At 43.3% G+C, this 19,009-nt stretch overlaps 1 protein-coding gene across 1 annotated transcript; it reads right to left on the bottom strand.

Moving 5' to 3' along the window:
* Positions 1–1,650, bottom strand: LOC115783401 (puff II/9-2 protein-like). The gene has a single exon (XM_030734210.1). The coding sequence runs from the start codon at positions 1,336–1,338 to the stop codon at positions 1–3; it is 1,338 nt and encodes a 445-aa protein (XP_030590070.1). The 5' UTR covers positions 1,339–1,650.
* Between the last annotated feature and the right edge of the window lie 17,359 nt (positions 1,651–19,009).

Raw genomic sequence — 19,009 nt, 5'->3', positions numbered from 1 at the left:
TCAAGGTCCATGAGATGGATCACAGGTGGTGGCAGACGAGGCGAGCTGCGTTTGAGCTGAAGCAGCAGAGGTCCTCCGGAGAAACTTGAAGCGCTTCTTTTTCTTTTTAAGGCAGCGCTCGTGCAGATCTTTGTGCTGCAGGATGATGGTGTGCAGATCACTGAGAATTTCTGCATTCTCAGCTTCAAGCTTTGCGCACTTTATCTCGAGTTCTTTAACTCTGTCATGCTTTTCTGCATGCCTTTCTTCCAGATGGTTGTAGTTCTGCTGCTGTATTTTTTGTGCTTTCTGCAGGTCCTCACATTGACTCTGCACTTGTTGAAGCCTGCACTGGACATCTTTGTGCAGTTTCTGTTGTTCTTGCTTCTCCTTGTGCAGTTCTGTTATTTTGCAGCGAGCATTTTTATACAGCTCTTCCAGTTCAGCATTTTTTCTCTCCACAGCTTCCATCCTGCTCTGCATCACTGTGCACTTTTTCTCCAGATCATCCTTGCACTGCTCTAGTGTTCTGCATTTCTCCACGAGTTCTCCGTTCCTCTTTTTAGATTCCTGGAGAACATCTTGCAGCTTTCTCTGTGATTTACCCAGTTGTTGGTTCTCCTTCAGCACTTGTGCGTTTTGTTTCTGCACGTCCTCTAATTTTGCCTGCACCACCCTGTGCCTCTTTTCAGAGTTTTCCAGTTTCAATTTGACCTCCGTGTGCTTCATTTTTAATTCTTTCTTTTCTTTCAGGATTGTTGCTTTTTTTCCCAATGCTTGATCCAGCATTTCCTGAAAGCTTTCGTTTCTTTGCTCCACTTCTTGCAGCTTGGATTCCAACATTTTGCATTTTGCATCCTGTCGTTCCTGCTGTATAAGCATGTGCGTGTTTTTTGTCACAGCTTCATTAAACTTCTCTTGCAAGCCTTCAAGCTTGGATTGCAGCTCTCTGCATACTGCATCCTGCTGTTTCCTCTCTTTCACCATGTCTCTATTTATTTCCATGGCTTCATTCAACTTTACTTGCAAGTTTCCCTGTTTGTTCTCCATGTCTTGGAGCTTGGATTGCAGCTCTTGGATTTTTCTCTCCGCCACTCGGAGTTTGCTGCACTCCACATGAAGTTTCTCCTCCTGTATTGGGCGATCAGATCCACTTCTGGGGGATTTCGGCTGATCATCCCTGTCGAGGGAGTCGGCGTCAGTTTCAACTGGCACATCTTGCCGAAAACCCCAGTAATGGGTGTCAGCTTCAGGATCCAGGGTGATCTCTGGCAGATCACCCCATTCAAGGGGGACTTCTGACTGATCACCACAGTCAAAGATGTCAGCGTTGTTGCTCTCTCTTGAGTGCTGAGACATGCTGTCGATTGATTGACTGCTACAGGTTGAAAACTTTCCAAATGCTCCTCAGTCGGTGCTCAAATATCCAATGCTGCAAACACGAATGCTGTGAACACGAATGCTGTGAACACACGAATGCTGCAAACACGAATGCTGTGAACACGAATGCTGTGAACACACGAATGCTGCGAATATGAATGCTGCGAACACACGAATGCTGCGAATATGAATGCTGTGAACACACGAATGCTGCGAATATGAATGCTGTGAACACACACACACACACCTCTTTAAAGGCAAAATATCAGAGACAAACAGTTAGAATGTGATGTCATAATCTAATGTAACAGTTCCAGATAAAGTCAACATTCCATATGCAAATTAGGTTGTTACATGACTTTAAAGATGTCATGTGATGCATTGCACTGCAACCCAGGGATTCTTCAGCTCACAATACTGTGTAATAATCGGTTCTTAAATATATCTAAATGTGGGCTGCTTCTCAGGTAGAAATGGCTCCACACCAGCACAAGCACTGTGACTGCGTAGTTGGAAAAGCAGAAAAGTCTGTAGTTCTCCTGTTCATACAGATTAAGTAAAGAAGAACAGAAAGTTTCTTAGTAAGTGCTGGACCACCATGTGCTGCCAAAACATATTCAGTGTGTGTTGGTATTGATATCTTTCTCTGGAGGTCTACTGAAGGGATAATGATGAAAAGCACTACCTTTCTGTAAAATGTCCCATAGGGCTCGGCTGAGAAGAGATACCCCCCGCCCCCACACACACACACACACAGAAATAAAGGTCTCCACCAGGGTTATAATAGTTTTGGATTTTACATTATAGTTTAGTTTTAGTTAGTTTTTACTTTTTTTTCTCTAATTCAGTTAGTTTTAATTAGTTTTCAGAGTGGTTTTGCTCGTTTTTATTAGTTTTTATTTTTGGTTTTATGCTTAGTTTTAGTTAGTTTCAGTATTAGTTTTAGTATTTTCATACTTAATCAGGTACGCTTTAAAGATACCCTTTAAAGAAATATATTCAGCAACCAACTGTTCACAGACAGCAGAACTACATGCTAAATGTGTGTAATATTAAGGACACACATGAACATCAACAGGGAGAAACAAAGAACAATATGAACTCCAAAACTTGATAAATTCTACAATAAACTCCCAATAAAGTTCAGCCTCAGGGCAGCAGATTAATAACAGCTACATGTGGTGTTTGACAAAAACAAACTCCTTGAAGGAGTCAAAGCTCAAATCCAGCTGCATCCTGATGTTCTCTCCACCTGATGCTGCTTCTGTTTTGGAGCTAGCTTGGTTAGATGCTCGCTGATTAGACTTGCAGGGTCTTTGCGGCCTATGTAGCCTACGGAAGTGTCCGACCTCATGTCCGCATTTATGCATGTATAGCTGGATTGCGTGTGTTAATTACCTTGTGGTTGTGTGCTGGGGGTTTTTTGGTCCTTGCTCTTTGTGCTCAGTTTTTAGGGTGCAAACATATTTGTCCCTGTTTTTTCACTTTCTTCATTTCTTCACGTCCATTCCCATAGTTTCAGCAGCTCCCTCCAGGAATTTGCTGACATTTGTGAGTCCTTATATTGATGCTTTGATTATTAGTCCTGATTGTTATTATCTGACTGATAAAGTAGCCGGAAACGCACAAGGACTAAACACAACGTTGTGGCTGCGTTGACCCGACGAGTAGTCACGTTTCTCTGGAGGTGCAGGCCAGGTTGCCTTGTAGGATGAGAGCGGTTTCCGTAGCTGCCTTGTGTGCGCTTCTCAGGTCTACTTTGATGTTGGTGTTTTTTTTCCTGACTAAGAAGTGTTCCGTACATCATCCACAACATCATCCACAACAAGACACTCGCTGCTATCTGTGCTATCATAGTAAAAAAAAACAAAAAAAAACACTCCACATGGGACTCTCTGAGGAGCAGCGCGGTGTGCGCACGCACGCACATGCGCACCCATTTGCCCGACGGCGTTCCGAGCTTAAACTCGGAGAGAGGAAAAAAATGATTTCATATCAATCCACAAGACTTTTGAAAAAATAACAATATCTATAATTTCAGTTAGTTTTAGTTAGTTTTGTAAACTCACAATTCAGTTTTAGTTAGTTGTCGTTTCTTCCTTTTAATTTTAGTTTTTATTTATTTCAGTTAACGACAATGTTTTTTCAATTTCAGTTTTCGTTATTTCGTTCGTTTTCGTTAACTATAATAACCCTGGTCTCCACACACGCTGACCAAGAAAAAAAGCATACTTTCATCCAAATAAGATTTGAAAATTAAGAAAATTATAATTTTGTTAAACATGCAGCTACTACAAGGCAATCAAGTAGGTTACTCATGTTTCTACAAAACACAGTTGTAGCATTTTAAGAATATGGGAGCCATATGAAAATATAAAAATCACGCGGTCCCGTCCCCGAAGCTGCAGGGACGTATTAAGATGCTTCATTATGTCGCACAGAAAGGCCGACTCACACAGCCACCTTTCATCCCGGAGCCCTGCGGAGTCTTATTACTTTTGATGAACTTGACAGATTTCCTCAGGTAGCTCATTACACCTGTGTGATAAGGCACATCACCAAAGGTATGAAGGTATTTCCTCCAGAAAAGACTGCAACGGCGCTGATTTTATACTCAGGTCCTTTGACTTGCCTGTTTGGAAAATCCCTGTTTTCCACTTTTCATTTGGTCATTTTTTTGGTGTCAGGCTAGCTTAAATGTCACTGTAAAAAGTGCCGACCTATGTTTTTATCCACTGATCAATGTGTGTCATTGGCAACACGGAAAACGGGTTAGCGAACAGGTCTTGGCCTGCACGGAAGCTGTTGCAGTGCATTGTGGGATTTGTAGTATAAGTGGCGGGCCCACGGGCTTGAGTCTGACATGTGTTGTAACCATACTATTCAAAAGTTGCACAGTTGAACTAAAATGCTTCACATTCAAAGTTCCTTAAATCACTTTTCTGATTCCCTAAATCCTCATTCTGATGCTATTTGAACTTCAGGTGGTCGTCTTGAGTTGCTGCCATGTGATTGGCTGATATTTCCATTAATGAGCAGCTGAACAGGTGTACCTAACACAAGATGAGTGTATACTAACCATAATAAAGGCTGCTCACAGTCTGCCAGTGATTCAGTCAACTTTAATCAGTAATTTGATGCATTGAGCTACAGTTAAGTATATTTCTGAGACATTTCTTCTGCAAGCACCAACTATTTTTGTACTCCACTACATTAATCCAACATCCTCCCATTCAAAACCACCATTCCCAAACTGAAACGCTTCATCTTTACAGACAACAGACAACATGTGATACATGCACTACACTTTGACAGTACCCAACAACAGAACTAATCCTTTCCAAACCCCAGAGCACACTTGCCAATAACAAGGTAGCATCTTATATTTTAACATTTAAAGCAAAACTAATTTTTACTTCACACACTAGGCTTTGTAAGAGAAAGGCATATCTAAGCATCTGAGCAGTTTCCAGAACTCTGTAACAGGTGGAAAAACAGACGGCACAAGAGGAGAGAAAGGAGGAAATACCATTGTCGTTCTTGTCGTTCACAGGCTCCATCTTGACTGGGGTTTTAGCAGGTGTGGGGGCAGGTTTAGGTGATGAGATAGGTTGGGAGGGAGTTGCATTGATTACCTCAACCTCAGGCTTAACAGGGGCAGGTTTTGCAACTGCCTCAGCAAATGTGAGCTTGCGGGGAGCCGGGGCAGGAACAGCAGGCTCAACTGGAGTGGGTTTTAAACTGGGAGCTTTTGCATGTTAGGCAAAGGTGTGAACTACTACACTAACAACACAGCGACTAATCATTTCTTGTAGTGATTTCATAGCACTCAGATCTGTTGTTTCAGGGTTAAACCTGTCAGGCTGAGGACCGTCTCATTCTCTAAATTCACTAAATGTGACCAAGAAAGAGAAGAACAAGGACTCACAGATCACCCAGCACCTGTCTGGAAGCTTTAGTCTGCACTTTCACATTAATATTTTCTTGAGTGGGCTCGTCTGGAAAGGTGAGCTGTGTTGTATTATACCTGTTGTACTTTGTGTGATGGAGACCACAGGATGCTGCTGCCTAAATATCCATAAGGAGAGATGAACTATGTTCAGCTGCAGGTGGTGTGATGAGGAGATGAAGCACGAGAGGAAAACAGGGCATGGGAACAGTCCAGCCTGCAGAGCTGGTCCATTCACCTGCACTGAACTGACTCTGCCCACTTACCTGCTCCAGCCTGCGGTTCGTGTGTGTGTGTGTGTGTGTGTGTGTGTGTGCAGAAGCAGTAACACAAAAAGAGCTTAATGTTTAAACAACATGCAGGCCTTAGACAATTATTCACAATAAAGATATTTAACATACACACACACACGTTCTCTGTGTTTTCCCATGCCGCTAAGCTCTTCCTGAGTTCTTTGGGGACCTGCTGTCACTGATCTGGAATCAGTGTTTAGAGTGTCACACTAAGCTGTGGCGAAAGGTTAGGGGACACACACATATGCACACACAAATGCTGTGTGTAGGCAGTGTAGGTGATTGTGATCATGGCTGTTTAAAGAGGCCTGCACACCAAAAAGCTCCTTGAGAATTTTGAATCCATCAGTATATAAAAGAAGTAACATTTCAGGCTGGAATGCCCTTCTTCAGACTTAACAAGGTAATGCTACACACCTGTTTAAATACCCACCCCTCACCAAGAAATTGACTGTTGAAATTTGACTGTTGTTTCCAGTTTGATATAGATGATATTTATCAATAATATGTGTATATATATGACGCTGTACTGGGGGACCTTTGTTGTTTGTGGATCGGAGATGAATTTTTAGTGTATACTTTAATGGTTTATTTTGTACTTTTATTTATTTGTATTTTTCTTCCCCTCATTCTTACATTGTGACGAGGACTGTTGTAACGGTGTTTTCCTAGATGTTTTCAGGTATGCTACACTGATGTGAGGTTTTAAATGTTCTTTGTCCTATTTTTTTCTCGGACATTGAACGGCACCTGCTTATTCTAATGAGGTGTGACTGTTTTTATTTATGATTTATTTCCTGTTTGGTGAAAGGGTGCACGGCAATCATGACATTTTTCAGCTAAAATGAAACTGTTAAAAACTGTTAAACTATAATCAGGTGCAGGATTGGAACAGTCCTCCGGAGCCATCATTCACAGACTTCAGCTCCAAACACTGATTCACACTAACACATTCACCCTGCTGTAACCAGGTCTCTGTAAGGCAGAAAAAATGAGCCTACCATAAATCCAACTGAATGTTTGCAATAAAATACTGTACCAGATCATACAGTAATTATAGTCCTCAGTGCTAAACGGGCTCTTTCTTATATAGCGCTTTTCTAGCTGAGCACTCAAAGTGCTTTATACACCATGTTTTGCATTCACCCATTCATACAAGCACTTCCTTCTACAGCTCAGTGCTTCCTGTCTTACATCCACACACATTCATACTCCGACGGCTGCATCAGAGCAACTTGGGCTTCAGTGTCTTGCCCAAGGATAATTTGGCATGCAGCCTGAAGCATGCAGGAATCAAACCACCAACCTTAAGATTAGTAGATGACCTGCTACCACCTGAGACACAGCCACCTCAACTTTTTTAGAGTTTAGGAATTTCATTATTTGTAGTTTCCCGTGTGCTTGCTGCATATCATTAGTTGTATTTAAAGCAAACATGTCATCCATCTGTCCGTTTTCTTCGACTTTCTTCCAGGGTCGTAGGGCGGCTGGAGCCTATCCCAGCTGCCAGGGCGAGAGGCAGGGGTGCATCTTGGACAGGTCACCAGTCTGTGACAGGGCTTAATGGTCTATGTGAACCAGTCACACTCACACTCACACCTACGGCCAACTTAAAATCATCAATTAACCTGACCCCGCTAATGTTTTGGTATATTTGCTTTCTGGTCCAAAGGTAACCCCAGGTTTTATGCAACTTTCATATTTGTGTGGTAAACATTTAGGCTAATCATGCACAGAGACTGTAAGCAAAAAAGAAATAAGTGAACATCCACAAACAGAAGTAATTTTAGATGGCATATGACTGCCTTTTTTATTATTTTCAAATTTAGAGTATTGATTTAAAGAAAAGAAAGGAGAGAGAGAGAAGGGAAAGAAAAAAGAAACCCCCAACAATCCCCTGTGAGCAAGCACTCGGCGACGGTGGGGAGGAAAAACTCCCTTTAAGCAGGAAGAAACCTCCGGCAGAACCAGGCTCAGGGAGGGGCAGCCATCTGCCGAGACTGGTTGGGGGGATGAAAGGAAAAGAATAAGGAGGGAGAGAGAGGATGGCTGGAGGAAAGAAGGGCAAAAGGAGAGGTCAAGGTCCATGAGATGGATCACAGGTGGTGGCAGACGAGGTGAGCTGCGTTTGAGCTGAAGCAGCAGAGGTCCTCCGGAGAAACTTGAAGCGCTTCTTTTTCTTTTAAGGCAGCGCTCGTGCAGATCTTTGTGCTGCAGGATGATGGTGTGCAGATCACTGAGAATTTCTGCATTCTCAGCTTCAAGCTTTGCGCACTTTATCTCGAGTTCTTTAACTCTGTCATGCTTTTCTGCATGCCTTTCTTCCAGATGGTTGTAGTTCTGCTGCTGTATTTTTTGTGCTTTCTGCAGGTCCTCACATTGACTCTGCACTTGTTGAAGCCTGCACTGGACATCTTTGTGCAGTTTCTGTTGTTCTTGCTTCTCCTTGTGCAGTTCCGTTATTTTGTAGCGAGCATTTTTATACGGCTCTTCCAGTTCAGCATTTTTTCTCTCCACAGCTTCCATCCTGCTCTGCATCACTGTGCACTTTTTCTCCAGATCATCCTTGCACTGCTCTAGTGTTCTGCATTTCTCCACGAGTTCTCCGTTCCTCTTTTTAGATTCCTGGAGAACATCTTGCAGCTTTCTCTGTGATTTACCCAGTTGTTGGTTCTCCTTCAGCACTTGTGCGTTTTGTTTCTGCACGTCCTCTAATTTTGCCTGCACCACCCTGTGCCTCTTTTCAGAGTTTTCCAGTTTCAATTTGACCTCCGTGTGCTTCATTTTTAATTCTTTCTTTTCTTTCAGGTTTGTTGCTTTTTTTCCCAATGCTTGATCCAGCATTTCCTGAAAGCTTTCGTTTCTTTGCTCCACTTCTTGCAGCTTGGATTCCAACATTTTGCATTTTGCATCCTGTCGTTCCTGCTGTATAAGCATGTGCGTGTTTTTTGTCACAGCTTCATTAAACTTCTCTTGCAAGCCTTCAAGCTTGGATTGCAGCTCTCTGCATACTGCATCCTGCTGTTTCCTCTCTTTCACCATGTCTCTATTTATTTCCATGGCTTCATTCAACTTTACTTGCAAGTTTCCCTGTTTGTTCTCCATGTCTTGGAGCTTGGATTGCAGCTCTTGGATTTTTCTCTCCGCCACTCGGAGTTTGCTGCACTCCACATGAAGTTTCTCCTCCTGCATTGGGCGATCAGATCCACTTCTGGGGAATTTCGGCTGATCATCCCTGTCGAGGGAGTCGGCGTCAGTTTCAACTGGCACATCTTGCCGAAAACCCCAGTAATGGGTGTCAGCTTCAGGATCCAGGGTGATCTCTGGCAGATCACCCCATTCAAGGGGGACTTCTGACTGATCACCACAGTCAAAGATGTCAGCGTTGTTGCTCTCTCTTGAGTGCTGAGACATGCTGTCAATTGATTGACTGCTACAGGTTGAAAACTTTCCAAATGCTCCTCAGTCGGTGCTCAAATATCCAATGCTGCAAACACGAATGCTGTGAACACGAATGCTGTGAACACACGAATGCTGCAAACACGAATGCTATGAACACACGAATGCTGCGAATATGAATGCTGCGAACACACGAATGCTGCGAATATGAATGCTGCGAACACACGAATGCTGCGAATATGAATGCTGTGAACACACACACACACACCTCTTTAAAGGCAAAATATCAGAGACAAACAGTTAGAATGTGATGTCATAATCTAATGTAACAGTTCCAGATAAAGTCAACATTCCATATGCAAATTAGGTTGTTACATGACTTTAAAGATGTCATGTGATGCATTGCACTGCAACCCAGGGATTCTTCAGCTCACAATACTGTGTAATAATCGGTTCTTAAATATATCTAAGTGTGGGCTGCTTCTCAGGTAGAAATGGCTCCACACCAGCACAAGCACTGCGACTGCGTAGTTGGAAAAGCAGAAAAGTCTGTAGTTCTCCTGTTCATACAGATTAAGTAAAGAAGAACAGAAAGTTTCTTAGTAAGTGCTGGACCACCATGTGCTGCCAAAACATATTCAGTGTGTGTTGGTATTGATATCTTTCTCTGGAGGTCTACTGAAGGGATAATGATGAAAAGCACTACCTTTCTGTAAAATGTCCCATAGGGCTCGGCTGAGAAGAGATACCCCCCCCCCCCCCCCCCCCCCCCCCCCACACACACACACACACAGAAATAAAGGTCTCCACACACGCTGACCAAGAAAAAAAGCATACTTTCATCCAAATAAGATTTGAAAATTAAGAAAATTATAATTTTGTTAAACATGCAGCTACTACAAGGCAATCAAGTAGGTTACTCATGTTTCTACAAAACACAGTTGTAGCATTTTAAGAATATGGGAGCCATATGAAAATATAAAAATCACGCGGTCCCGTCCCCGAAGCTGCAGGGACGTATTAAGATGCTTCATTATGTCGCACAGAAAGGCCGACTCACACAGCCACCTTTCATCCCGGAGCCCTGCTGAGTCTTATTACTTCCTCAGGTAGCTCATTACACCTGTGTGATAAGGCACATCACCAAAGGTATGAAGGTATTTCCTCCAGAAAAGACTGCAACGGCGCTGATTTTATACTCAGGTCCTTTGACTTGCCTGTTTGGAAAATCCCTGTTTTCCACTTTTCATTTGGTCATTTTTTTGGTGTCAGGCTAGCTTAAATGTCACTGTAAAAAGTGCCGACCTATGTTTTTATCCACTGATCAATGTGTGTCATTGGCAACACGGAAAACGGGTTAGCGAACAGGTCTTGGCCTGCACGGAAGCTGTTGCAGTGCATTGTGGGATTTGTACTATAAGTGGCTGGCCCACAGGCTTGAGTCTGACATGTGTTGTAACCCTACTATTCAAAAGTTGCACAGTTGAACTAAAATGCTTCACATTCAAAGTTCCTTAAATCACTTTTCTGATTCCCTAAATCCTCATTCTGATGCTATTTGAACTTCAGGTGGTCGTCTTGAGTTGCTGCCATGTGATTGGCTGATATTTCCATTAATGAGCAGCTGAACAGGTGTACCTAACACAAGATGAGTGTATACTAACCATAATAAAGGCTGCTCACAGTCTGCCAGTGATTCAGTCAACTTTAATCAGTAATTTGATGCATTGAGCTACAGTTAAGTATATTTCTGAGACATTTCTTCTGCAAGCACCAACTATTTTTGTACTCCACTACATTAATCCAACATCCTCCCATTCAAAACCACCATTCCCAAACTGAAACGCTTCATCTTTACAGACAACAGACAACATGTGATACATGCACTACACTTTGACAGTACCCAACAACAGAACTAATCCTTTCCAAACCGCAGAGCACACTTGACAATAACAAGGTAGCATCTTATATTTTAACATTTAAAGCAAAACTAATTTTTACTTCACACACTAGGCTTTGTAAGAGAAAGGCATATCTAAGCATCTGAACAGTTTCCAGAACTCTGTAACAGGTGGAAAAACAGACGGCACAAGAGGAGAGAAAGGAGGAAATACCATTGTCGTTCTTGTCGTTCACAGGCTCCATCTTGACTGGGGTTTTAGCAGGTGTGGGGGCAGGTTTAGGTGATGAGATAGGTTGGGAGGGAGTTGCATTGATTACCTCAACCTCAGGCTTAACAGGGGCAGGTTTTGCAACTGCCTCAGCAAATGTGAGCTTGCGGGGAGCCAGGGCAGGAACAGCAGGCTCAACTGGAGTGGGTTTTAAACTGGGAGCTTTTGCATGTTAGGCAAAGGTGTGAACTACTACACTAACAACACAGCGACTAATCATTTCTTGTAGTGATTTCATAGTACTCAGATCTGTTGTTTCAGGGTTAAACCTGTCAGGCTGAGGACCGTCTCATTCTCTAAATTCACTAAATGTGACCAAGAAAGAGAAGAACAAGGACTCACAGATCACCCAGCACCTGTCTGGAAGCTTTAGTCTGCACTTTCACATTAATATTTTCTTGAGTGGGCTCGTCTGGAAAGGTGAGCTGTGTTGTATTATACCTGTTGTACTTTGTGTGATGGAGACCACAGGATGCTGCTGCCTAAATATCCATAAGGAGAGATGAACTATGTTCAGCTGCAGGTGGTGTGATGAGGAGATGAAGCACGAGAGGAAAACAGGGCATGGGAACAGTCCAGCCTGCAGAGCTGGTCCATTCACCTGCACTGAACTGACTCTGCCCACTTACCTGCTCCAGCCTGCGGTTCGTGTGTGTGTGTGTGTGTGTGTGTGTGCAGAAGCAGTAACACAAAAAGAGCTTAATGTTTAAACAACATGCAGGCTGTAGCAGACCCTCAGACCCAAGAAAACACGGAGAGCTTCGACGGGTGCAGTGGATTCACATTTACTTCAGTCAAACCCAAATATTGCTGGAGTGCACCAAATACACCGTGAAAACTAAAAGAAAACATAAACACATTTGCTTAGGTGCCTTTGATTAACTCAGAACATGAATATATTACATAAAGTACAAACTTTGTGAACTAATACAACTCTAAACATGTACCTCGCTCCGCTGTCCAAGGGCTGCAAGGCGATCAAGCTAAAGTTCCTGCTGTGCTGCTACGAGTCCTCCTTGAGCTGCTTTCTGACAAATGTGCGCTACCAGTTCCGATTCACAAAGATGAAGAGCATCTTCCTCTTCCTCTTCCTCTCATCTGCAGGATATTCCAACCCCGAACACAGGAAAAGCGCCAAAAACCTCCCTAACTCTTGTTTTTCGGTTTTTTTAGTGAAGGCACAGCTCATTATCAACTAGGCTGCAGCACCCTCTATTGTACATAAATGGTAACAACATAGATTCAACTTTTCACCATAGAACGGACATTTACACTCCCACCAAATCATGTATGACAAAATATGTTAACAATGACTCATGCATGATTTTCAGCATGACAAATGTACGTTAAAGAAGTAATGAACAAACAAAGGACAGTTAACATCACGCATGAACCTTCAGTATTGTAATGTCTGATGTGAGCGTAATAAACATCAATTAGTGACTTTCTAAAAGAACTACAAGCTTTTGAACAGGTCGCTCAATTAGGTGAGGTTTGTGTGTTGTACCCTGCTTCTTTGTTGGATTTCGATCACCAACTTGAAGCTTGACTCTGCGCACCAAACCATCATCTTCCTGTGGTGCTTCCACAACTCGACCCAGTTGCCATTGATTTCTGGGAAGCATGTCTTCCTTTATAATGACGATGTCATTGACCTCAAGATTTCGACGAGGCAGGTGCCATTTTTGTCTTGTAGATATGTTCAGAAGGTATTCCATTTTCCACCTGCTCCAAAACTGTTCAGTTAGATATTGCACCCTGCGCCACTTTTTCCTTGCGTACAAGTCCTCCTTCAAAAACTTTCCAGGGGGAGGTAGTGCAACCTTTGACTTCATTAATATGAGGTGGTTTGGAGTTATTGGTTCAGGTGACTTAGGGTCATTGATTCCATCAACGCTTAGTGGTCGGCCATTGATTATAGACATTGCTTCATAAAATAATGTTCTTAGAGAAGCATTGTCCAGCCTGCCTTGTGATTGCGCAATAGTGGCATTGAGAACATTACGGATGGTTCGAATCTGTCGTTCCCATGAACCTCCGGCATGGCTAGCAGATGGTGCATTGAATATGAACTCACACTGCTTATCTGCCAGGAATGCCTCCAGAATATTTTTGTCACATTCTCTGAGAGCCTCCTTTAGTTCATTTTTGGCCCCAATGAAATTTGTACCTTGATCACAGTACAGCTTACAGACAGCCCCTCTTAAGCTGATAAAACATCTTAGGGCATTAATGAAAGAGTCCGTAGACAGATTCTCTAACATTTCAATGTGGACTGCACGTGAAGAGAGGCAGGTAAGAAGAAGTCCATACCTCTTTTGCTCTTTGCGGCCTTGCTTGGTGGTGAATGGTCCGAAACAATCTATTCCACAGTAAATAAAAGGACCTGAGACTTCAACTCGTTCCTTCGGCAGCTCAGACATACGTTGTTCCTCTGTGGGCCGCCGAAGTTTTCGACATTGCACGCATTTGCTTATTAGCTTTGCAACTTCTTTACTCCCACCAATCACCCAAAATCCATTTGCTCTGATTTCCATGAGCGTCTGGCTTCGACCTTGATGGCAAATCTTTGCATGAAAGTGAGATATGATCAGCATGGTAATGTGATGGTCTTTTGGGAGAATAATAGGGTGTTTCAGTCCCTTGCAGAGTGTTGACTTCTTTAGTCTTCCGCCAACCCGGAGAAGTCCCTGATCTATAATGGGATCCAGTTGAAAAAGGGGGCTTGAGCCTGGGAGGCTATCACTCGCCTTCAACATTCTCAGCTCTTGAAAAAAGGCTTGCTGCTGGAGGAGTTTTATTACTATGTCAGCAGCTGCCTTGCGTTCATCCGCTGTTACAACATTGCCAAACTGGGTTTTGTTTGGTCTCAGTCGTTTCACTCTTGCAACCACTTTAAGGAGCATTGACCAGCTGGAAAACCTTTCAAAACGACTGAGGATGGTGTCTTGTTTGCTTGTTTGAGTTGTAAAGGTTTTGGCTGCTTTAACTTCTGGATCTCCAACCAGCAACTCAGCCGAGGGGGAGGCTGAGTAGGAAATCTCTTGTTCCCACAGGAACTTTGGGCCAGACAACCAGCAGGTTGTCATGATCTCTGATGCATTAAGGCCTCTAGAGGCATGGTCTGCTGGATTCTGAGCTGTGTCAATGTAGTGCCACTGTTTGGGATCTGTAGTTTCCCTAATCAGCTGTACACGATTTGCAACGAAGACGTGGAATCTTCGTGCCTCGTTGTTGATGTAGGCCAAGACTACTTGGGAGTCGGTCCAAAAGAACTCCTCATCAATGTTCATCTCAAGCTCTGATTTTAGCATAACGCTCATTTTGGCTGAGGTGACTGCAGCAGAGAGTTCTAGTCATGGGATGCTTGTAACCTTGGTAGGTGCAACTCTAGCTTTAGCTATAACCAGACTGCAGTGTACCTTGTTGTCGTCACTTTTGAACCTAATGTAGGAGCATGCCCCATAACCTATGTTACTGGCATCAGAGAAGTGATGTAGTTCCACTTTAACAATGTCTTTTAGTTCTGGTGGATGGTAACATCTGGGTACTGTGACTGATTTTAGCCTTTCCAGACCATTTTTCCAGTCCTCCCACCGTGAACGCAGATTGTCGGGAATGGGGTCATCCCATTCGGTGCCCCTACGGCATAGCTCCTGTAGAATACTTTTGCCACTTAAAGTGAAAGGAGCTACAAATCCTAGTGGGTCGTACAACAATGAGATGACTGACAGTATGCTCCGGCGAGTAGGGGGGTGGTCCTTTGTGTTTACGTTGAAGTTTAAAGTGTCATTTTTGATTGACCACTGGATTCCGAGCACGTGACCTTCCGATGTGGTCTCAGGTTTGAGGTTGAGTAACTCTGTTGTGTTGGCTCTTTCTGAGGATGCAAGATGAGAGAGAGTATCACTTTGGTTGGAATTGAACTTGTGCAAACGTAAACCTGCAAGTTTGCAAAGGGCTTGCGTTTCAGTGATGAGTTCTTGAGCCTCTTTGACTGAAGGGACACTCGTCAACCCATCATCTACGTAAAAGCTCCTTTCAACAAAGTCTGAGGCCTTTGGGTACTCAGATCTGTGCTGTTGTGCTAGGTACTTAAGGCCAAAGTTAGCACATCCAGGGGAAGAACTAGCACCAAATAAATGCACAGCCATTCTGTACTCTTTGGGCTCTGTGTCTAATTGCCCATCGGGCCACCATAGAAATCGTAAGTAGTTTCGCATCACAGGGCAAACAAAGAACTGATGGAACATTCTTTCGATGTCACAGACTATAGCTACGTTCTCCCTTCTGAAACGGCAGAGCACTCCCACCAATGAGTTGATCATGTCAGGACCTGTGAGAAGAGTATCGTTCAGTGAGAGGCCAAGAAACTTAGCAGAACAATCAAAGACGACTCTTAGCGTTGCTGGCCTTTTGGGGTGGTACACCCCATGGTGTGGGATGTACCATGCAATCTCATCATCAGTCACAGGAGGGGCTGGTTCTGCATCACCACTGCTGATGATGCCACTCATAAAGGTGCGGTAATGCTCGTGATACTGTTTGTCAGCCTTTAGCCTTTTCTTTAGGTGTTGCAGCCGAACTGTGGCTAGCCTCTTATTGTTGGGAAGGGCTGGTGGTTTATTTTCCTTGAAGGGAAGGGGCATCTGGTAGTGTCCGTCTTCTCTTTGTATTATGGTGTCACTGAGGATTTGTAAAAAACGAACGTCATCTTGGGATACGTACTTATCCTCATAGTTTCTCTCGTTGAAGTCTGACTCTAAGACTTTAAGCACATCAGCAGCTGAGGGTGTGGGCATTTCTTTGACTGTAATTCGGTGCACATAACTCTGATTTCCCTCTCTGTCCAGGTGGGGATTGCCAGACCCAATGATACTCCAACCAATTATGGTTCTTTGTGCGAAAGGCTCATTTAGCTGTCCTGAGACAATCTCTAGGGGAGCTAGTGCTGATGGACAGTCATAACCGATTAGCAAGCCCACTTCACAGTCCTGTAGTGGCTGTAGCTGATTGGCTAGGCCTTTAAGATGTGGCCAATGAAGTGCAGTTTCTCTAGTGGGAATATGAGACTTGTCAATTGGGATGAAGTCACGAGAGTAGGCTTGTTTTATTTTGACATGGGTGTCAGAGTCAAAGCCACGCACCTGCAAGTATCTAGCAAGTTTACTTGCCACAACCGTGTCAACAGAAGTCATTGTGCTGAGTTTTAAATGCACTGGTTGAGTATCCACCTTCAGCTCCAAGGCTAAATCTTCTAAAATAAAAGAGGAATCGCTCTGGGTGTCAAGCATGGCGTATGTGAGTATTTCTTTCTGTGGCTCAGATGCAACTGACACAAAAACTGGTACTATGCTGGAAGTGACAGATGTTTTTCTCGTGAGTACATGGGTCATAACTTTATGCACTTCCTTGTTTGCACTCTCAGCTGGGGGCACAGAGGCCTCAGTTCTTCTTTCTTCTGGTTCTTTTACTCTCTCTGTGTGCAGGCAGGTGGGGTGACGTCGACCGCACTTACTGCAGGAGTGACGTCCCTTGCATTCTTTAGTTACGTGGCCCTTTCTCAAACATCCAAAGCAGAGATGATTTTCACGAATGAAAACTTTCTTTTCATCATTGGTTTTTGCTGCAAAGGTAGAACACTTGGTTAAGCCATGTGATTCATCCTTGCAAAACAAACAAGGTGGTTTAGGTTTAGGAGTGACCACTGTGGGTAAGGGAGGCCTTGTCTGAACAGTTGTACTAAGTGCTTTAGCTCTTTTAATGTGTCTCTCCTCAGTTTTTTCATTCATTAGGAATGGTGAGGCGACAGGATTGCAAGCCACTCTAGCTTCCCTTTGTATGAACTGGGTGAAGTGAGCAAAGCTAGGATATTCCTGCTGTTTGTCTAGCTCCTCCACTACAATGCGACTCCACCTCCGTATTATCCAGTCAGGCAGTTTCTTAAGAAGCTTGTGATTTTCCTCACAGTCATTGAGGATATCCAGGCCCTTGACTTGGGGAATAGCCTCTGCACAGCTTTGGAGAAAGTCTGCAAACTCTCTCAATGCCAGGGGATCGTTAGCAGCTATTTTGGGCCATTTTGCAAGCTTGGTTCTAAATGCTCTTTGGACAATGAATGGACTGCCATACCTTTCTTGTAGAACATTCCAGATGCCCTGGTACGCCTGCTCAGTGTTACAAAAAAAATATCCCTCTACTGCCTTTCGTGCTTCACCTGCAAGATAATTCTTTAGATACAATATTTTCTCACACACAGGTAAGGGTTTGTTGCCAATTAGTGCCATAAAGGATACTTTCCAGTCAACAAACTTTAGAGGGTCACCACTATAGATAGCTGGTTCAGGTACAGGAAGTCTGTTTAAGGTGAGGGAGTTTGCAAGCGCTTCAGCTAAGCTAAGTTCTTCTCGTTCTGCACTGCTGTGGCGATGTTTAAATGATGGAGCCAACGGATTTAAGGAGGGCTGTGGCACGCTGACAGGGTCATTTAAAGCATTTTCCATGTTGTGGCAGGATGCTAGATCACAGTTTTCAGGGTCGTTTAAAGTGCTTAAAGCTCTTACTCGTGCTGCTGCTATTTTCACTTCACTGTCTGCCTTTAACTGGTGTAGTTTAATTTTTTCCTGCTCAAGCCTTGACTTTGTTTCCAATTCTTCTTGTTTTAACTTTGCTAGTGCCTCATTTTCCTTTAATTTCCATTCATTCTCCATTTGGTTGACTTTAGTTTGCTGTGCAAGTATCTCTTGTGTGGCCTTTGCTTGTTCTATTTTAGCTGCAAATTCAGCTTCTGCCTCTTGACAGCTTGTGGAATCTGCCTTTGAGCGTGCAACTGAACTATCTGGAAATGATGTTTCAGTTTTTGTATCACCAAACACAGAGCCATAGTCATTCTTGTTTAGCATTACCCTTACCCTTTCCTTTTCAAGGTGATCGTTAAAGGGCTGATCAATATTTTCTTGTCGTTTACCAATAAGCTCACAAATGTCCATTGTAAGCACAGTACAGGCATCCATTCTTTTGACTATGTTTGGGGTCATGCTTTGGTTGCGGCGAATAGGCTCATAATATTGTTGTACAACTGTATGTTTGTCCCTTATCTCATGGCTGGCACTGTTTAAATCTTCAGGTGAGCAGAAAGTCTTTAGTTTTGTTCTTATTTCTTTAGCTGACTCCTTCCAGGAGTTATATGCTCTGTCAAATGCCTTTTAATTTTTCCTTGCATCCTGTTCATGCATTTCCTTGCCCTTTTCGGTTAGGCATCTTTCACGATTGCTGGATCTCACTTCTTGCTGCTCTATGTTGTCTGGTTCTTCAGCAGGGCACGACATTTTTCCTTTAATGTGTGTATTTGCTCTTTGTTGTAATGTCTGCACTTAAATTTCAATGAGCGTTGCTTTAACTTTAAGACTATTTAGAAACAACGCTCAGATCAGACATTTAAACCATGCAGGTACACAAATTAGCAACCACATCTTGACTGTAAATACTGCTGTTATACCACAAGTTACTTTGGAAGATAAACAACCCATACAATTTAAGGAATAGCATTGACCTGATGCACATACAATGTAGCTTTAAAATGATAAAACCACAACTGCATTTGAGGCATTAAACTCTGAATTAGTGTGCAGGTAATTCGATCTTGTTATCAGCAAAGTCCTTACGGAGTATAATACCTGAACCTTTACGAATAGCCAAGTCAGAGTTCAATATGAAGAACAGTGATGAAGGAGTAATGATTCTTCACAGTAGCAGTCTCTCTCGGCTGTCGCACAGGCCTCGCTCGACTGACGTGGGTTACGCTGATCTACCGTGGGACTTTCTTTCACTCAGCGACG

The sequence above is a fragment of the Archocentrus centrarchus genome, chromosome 7 (assembly GCF_007364275.1).
Source record: "Archocentrus centrarchus isolate MPI-CPG fArcCen1 chromosome 7, fArcCen1, whole genome shotgun sequence".
Lineage (NCBI taxonomy): Eukaryota > Metazoa > Chordata > Actinopteri > Cichliformes > Cichlidae > Archocentrus > Archocentrus centrarchus.
This window is presented reverse-complemented; position numbering and strand designations above follow the sequence as displayed.

Bases quoted from the DNA above. Each gene is read 5' to 3' on its own strand.
- LOC115783401 (XM_030734210.1), bottom strand. From the start codon at position 1,338: ATGTCTCAGCACTCAAGAGAGAGCAACAACGCTGACATCTTTGACTGT.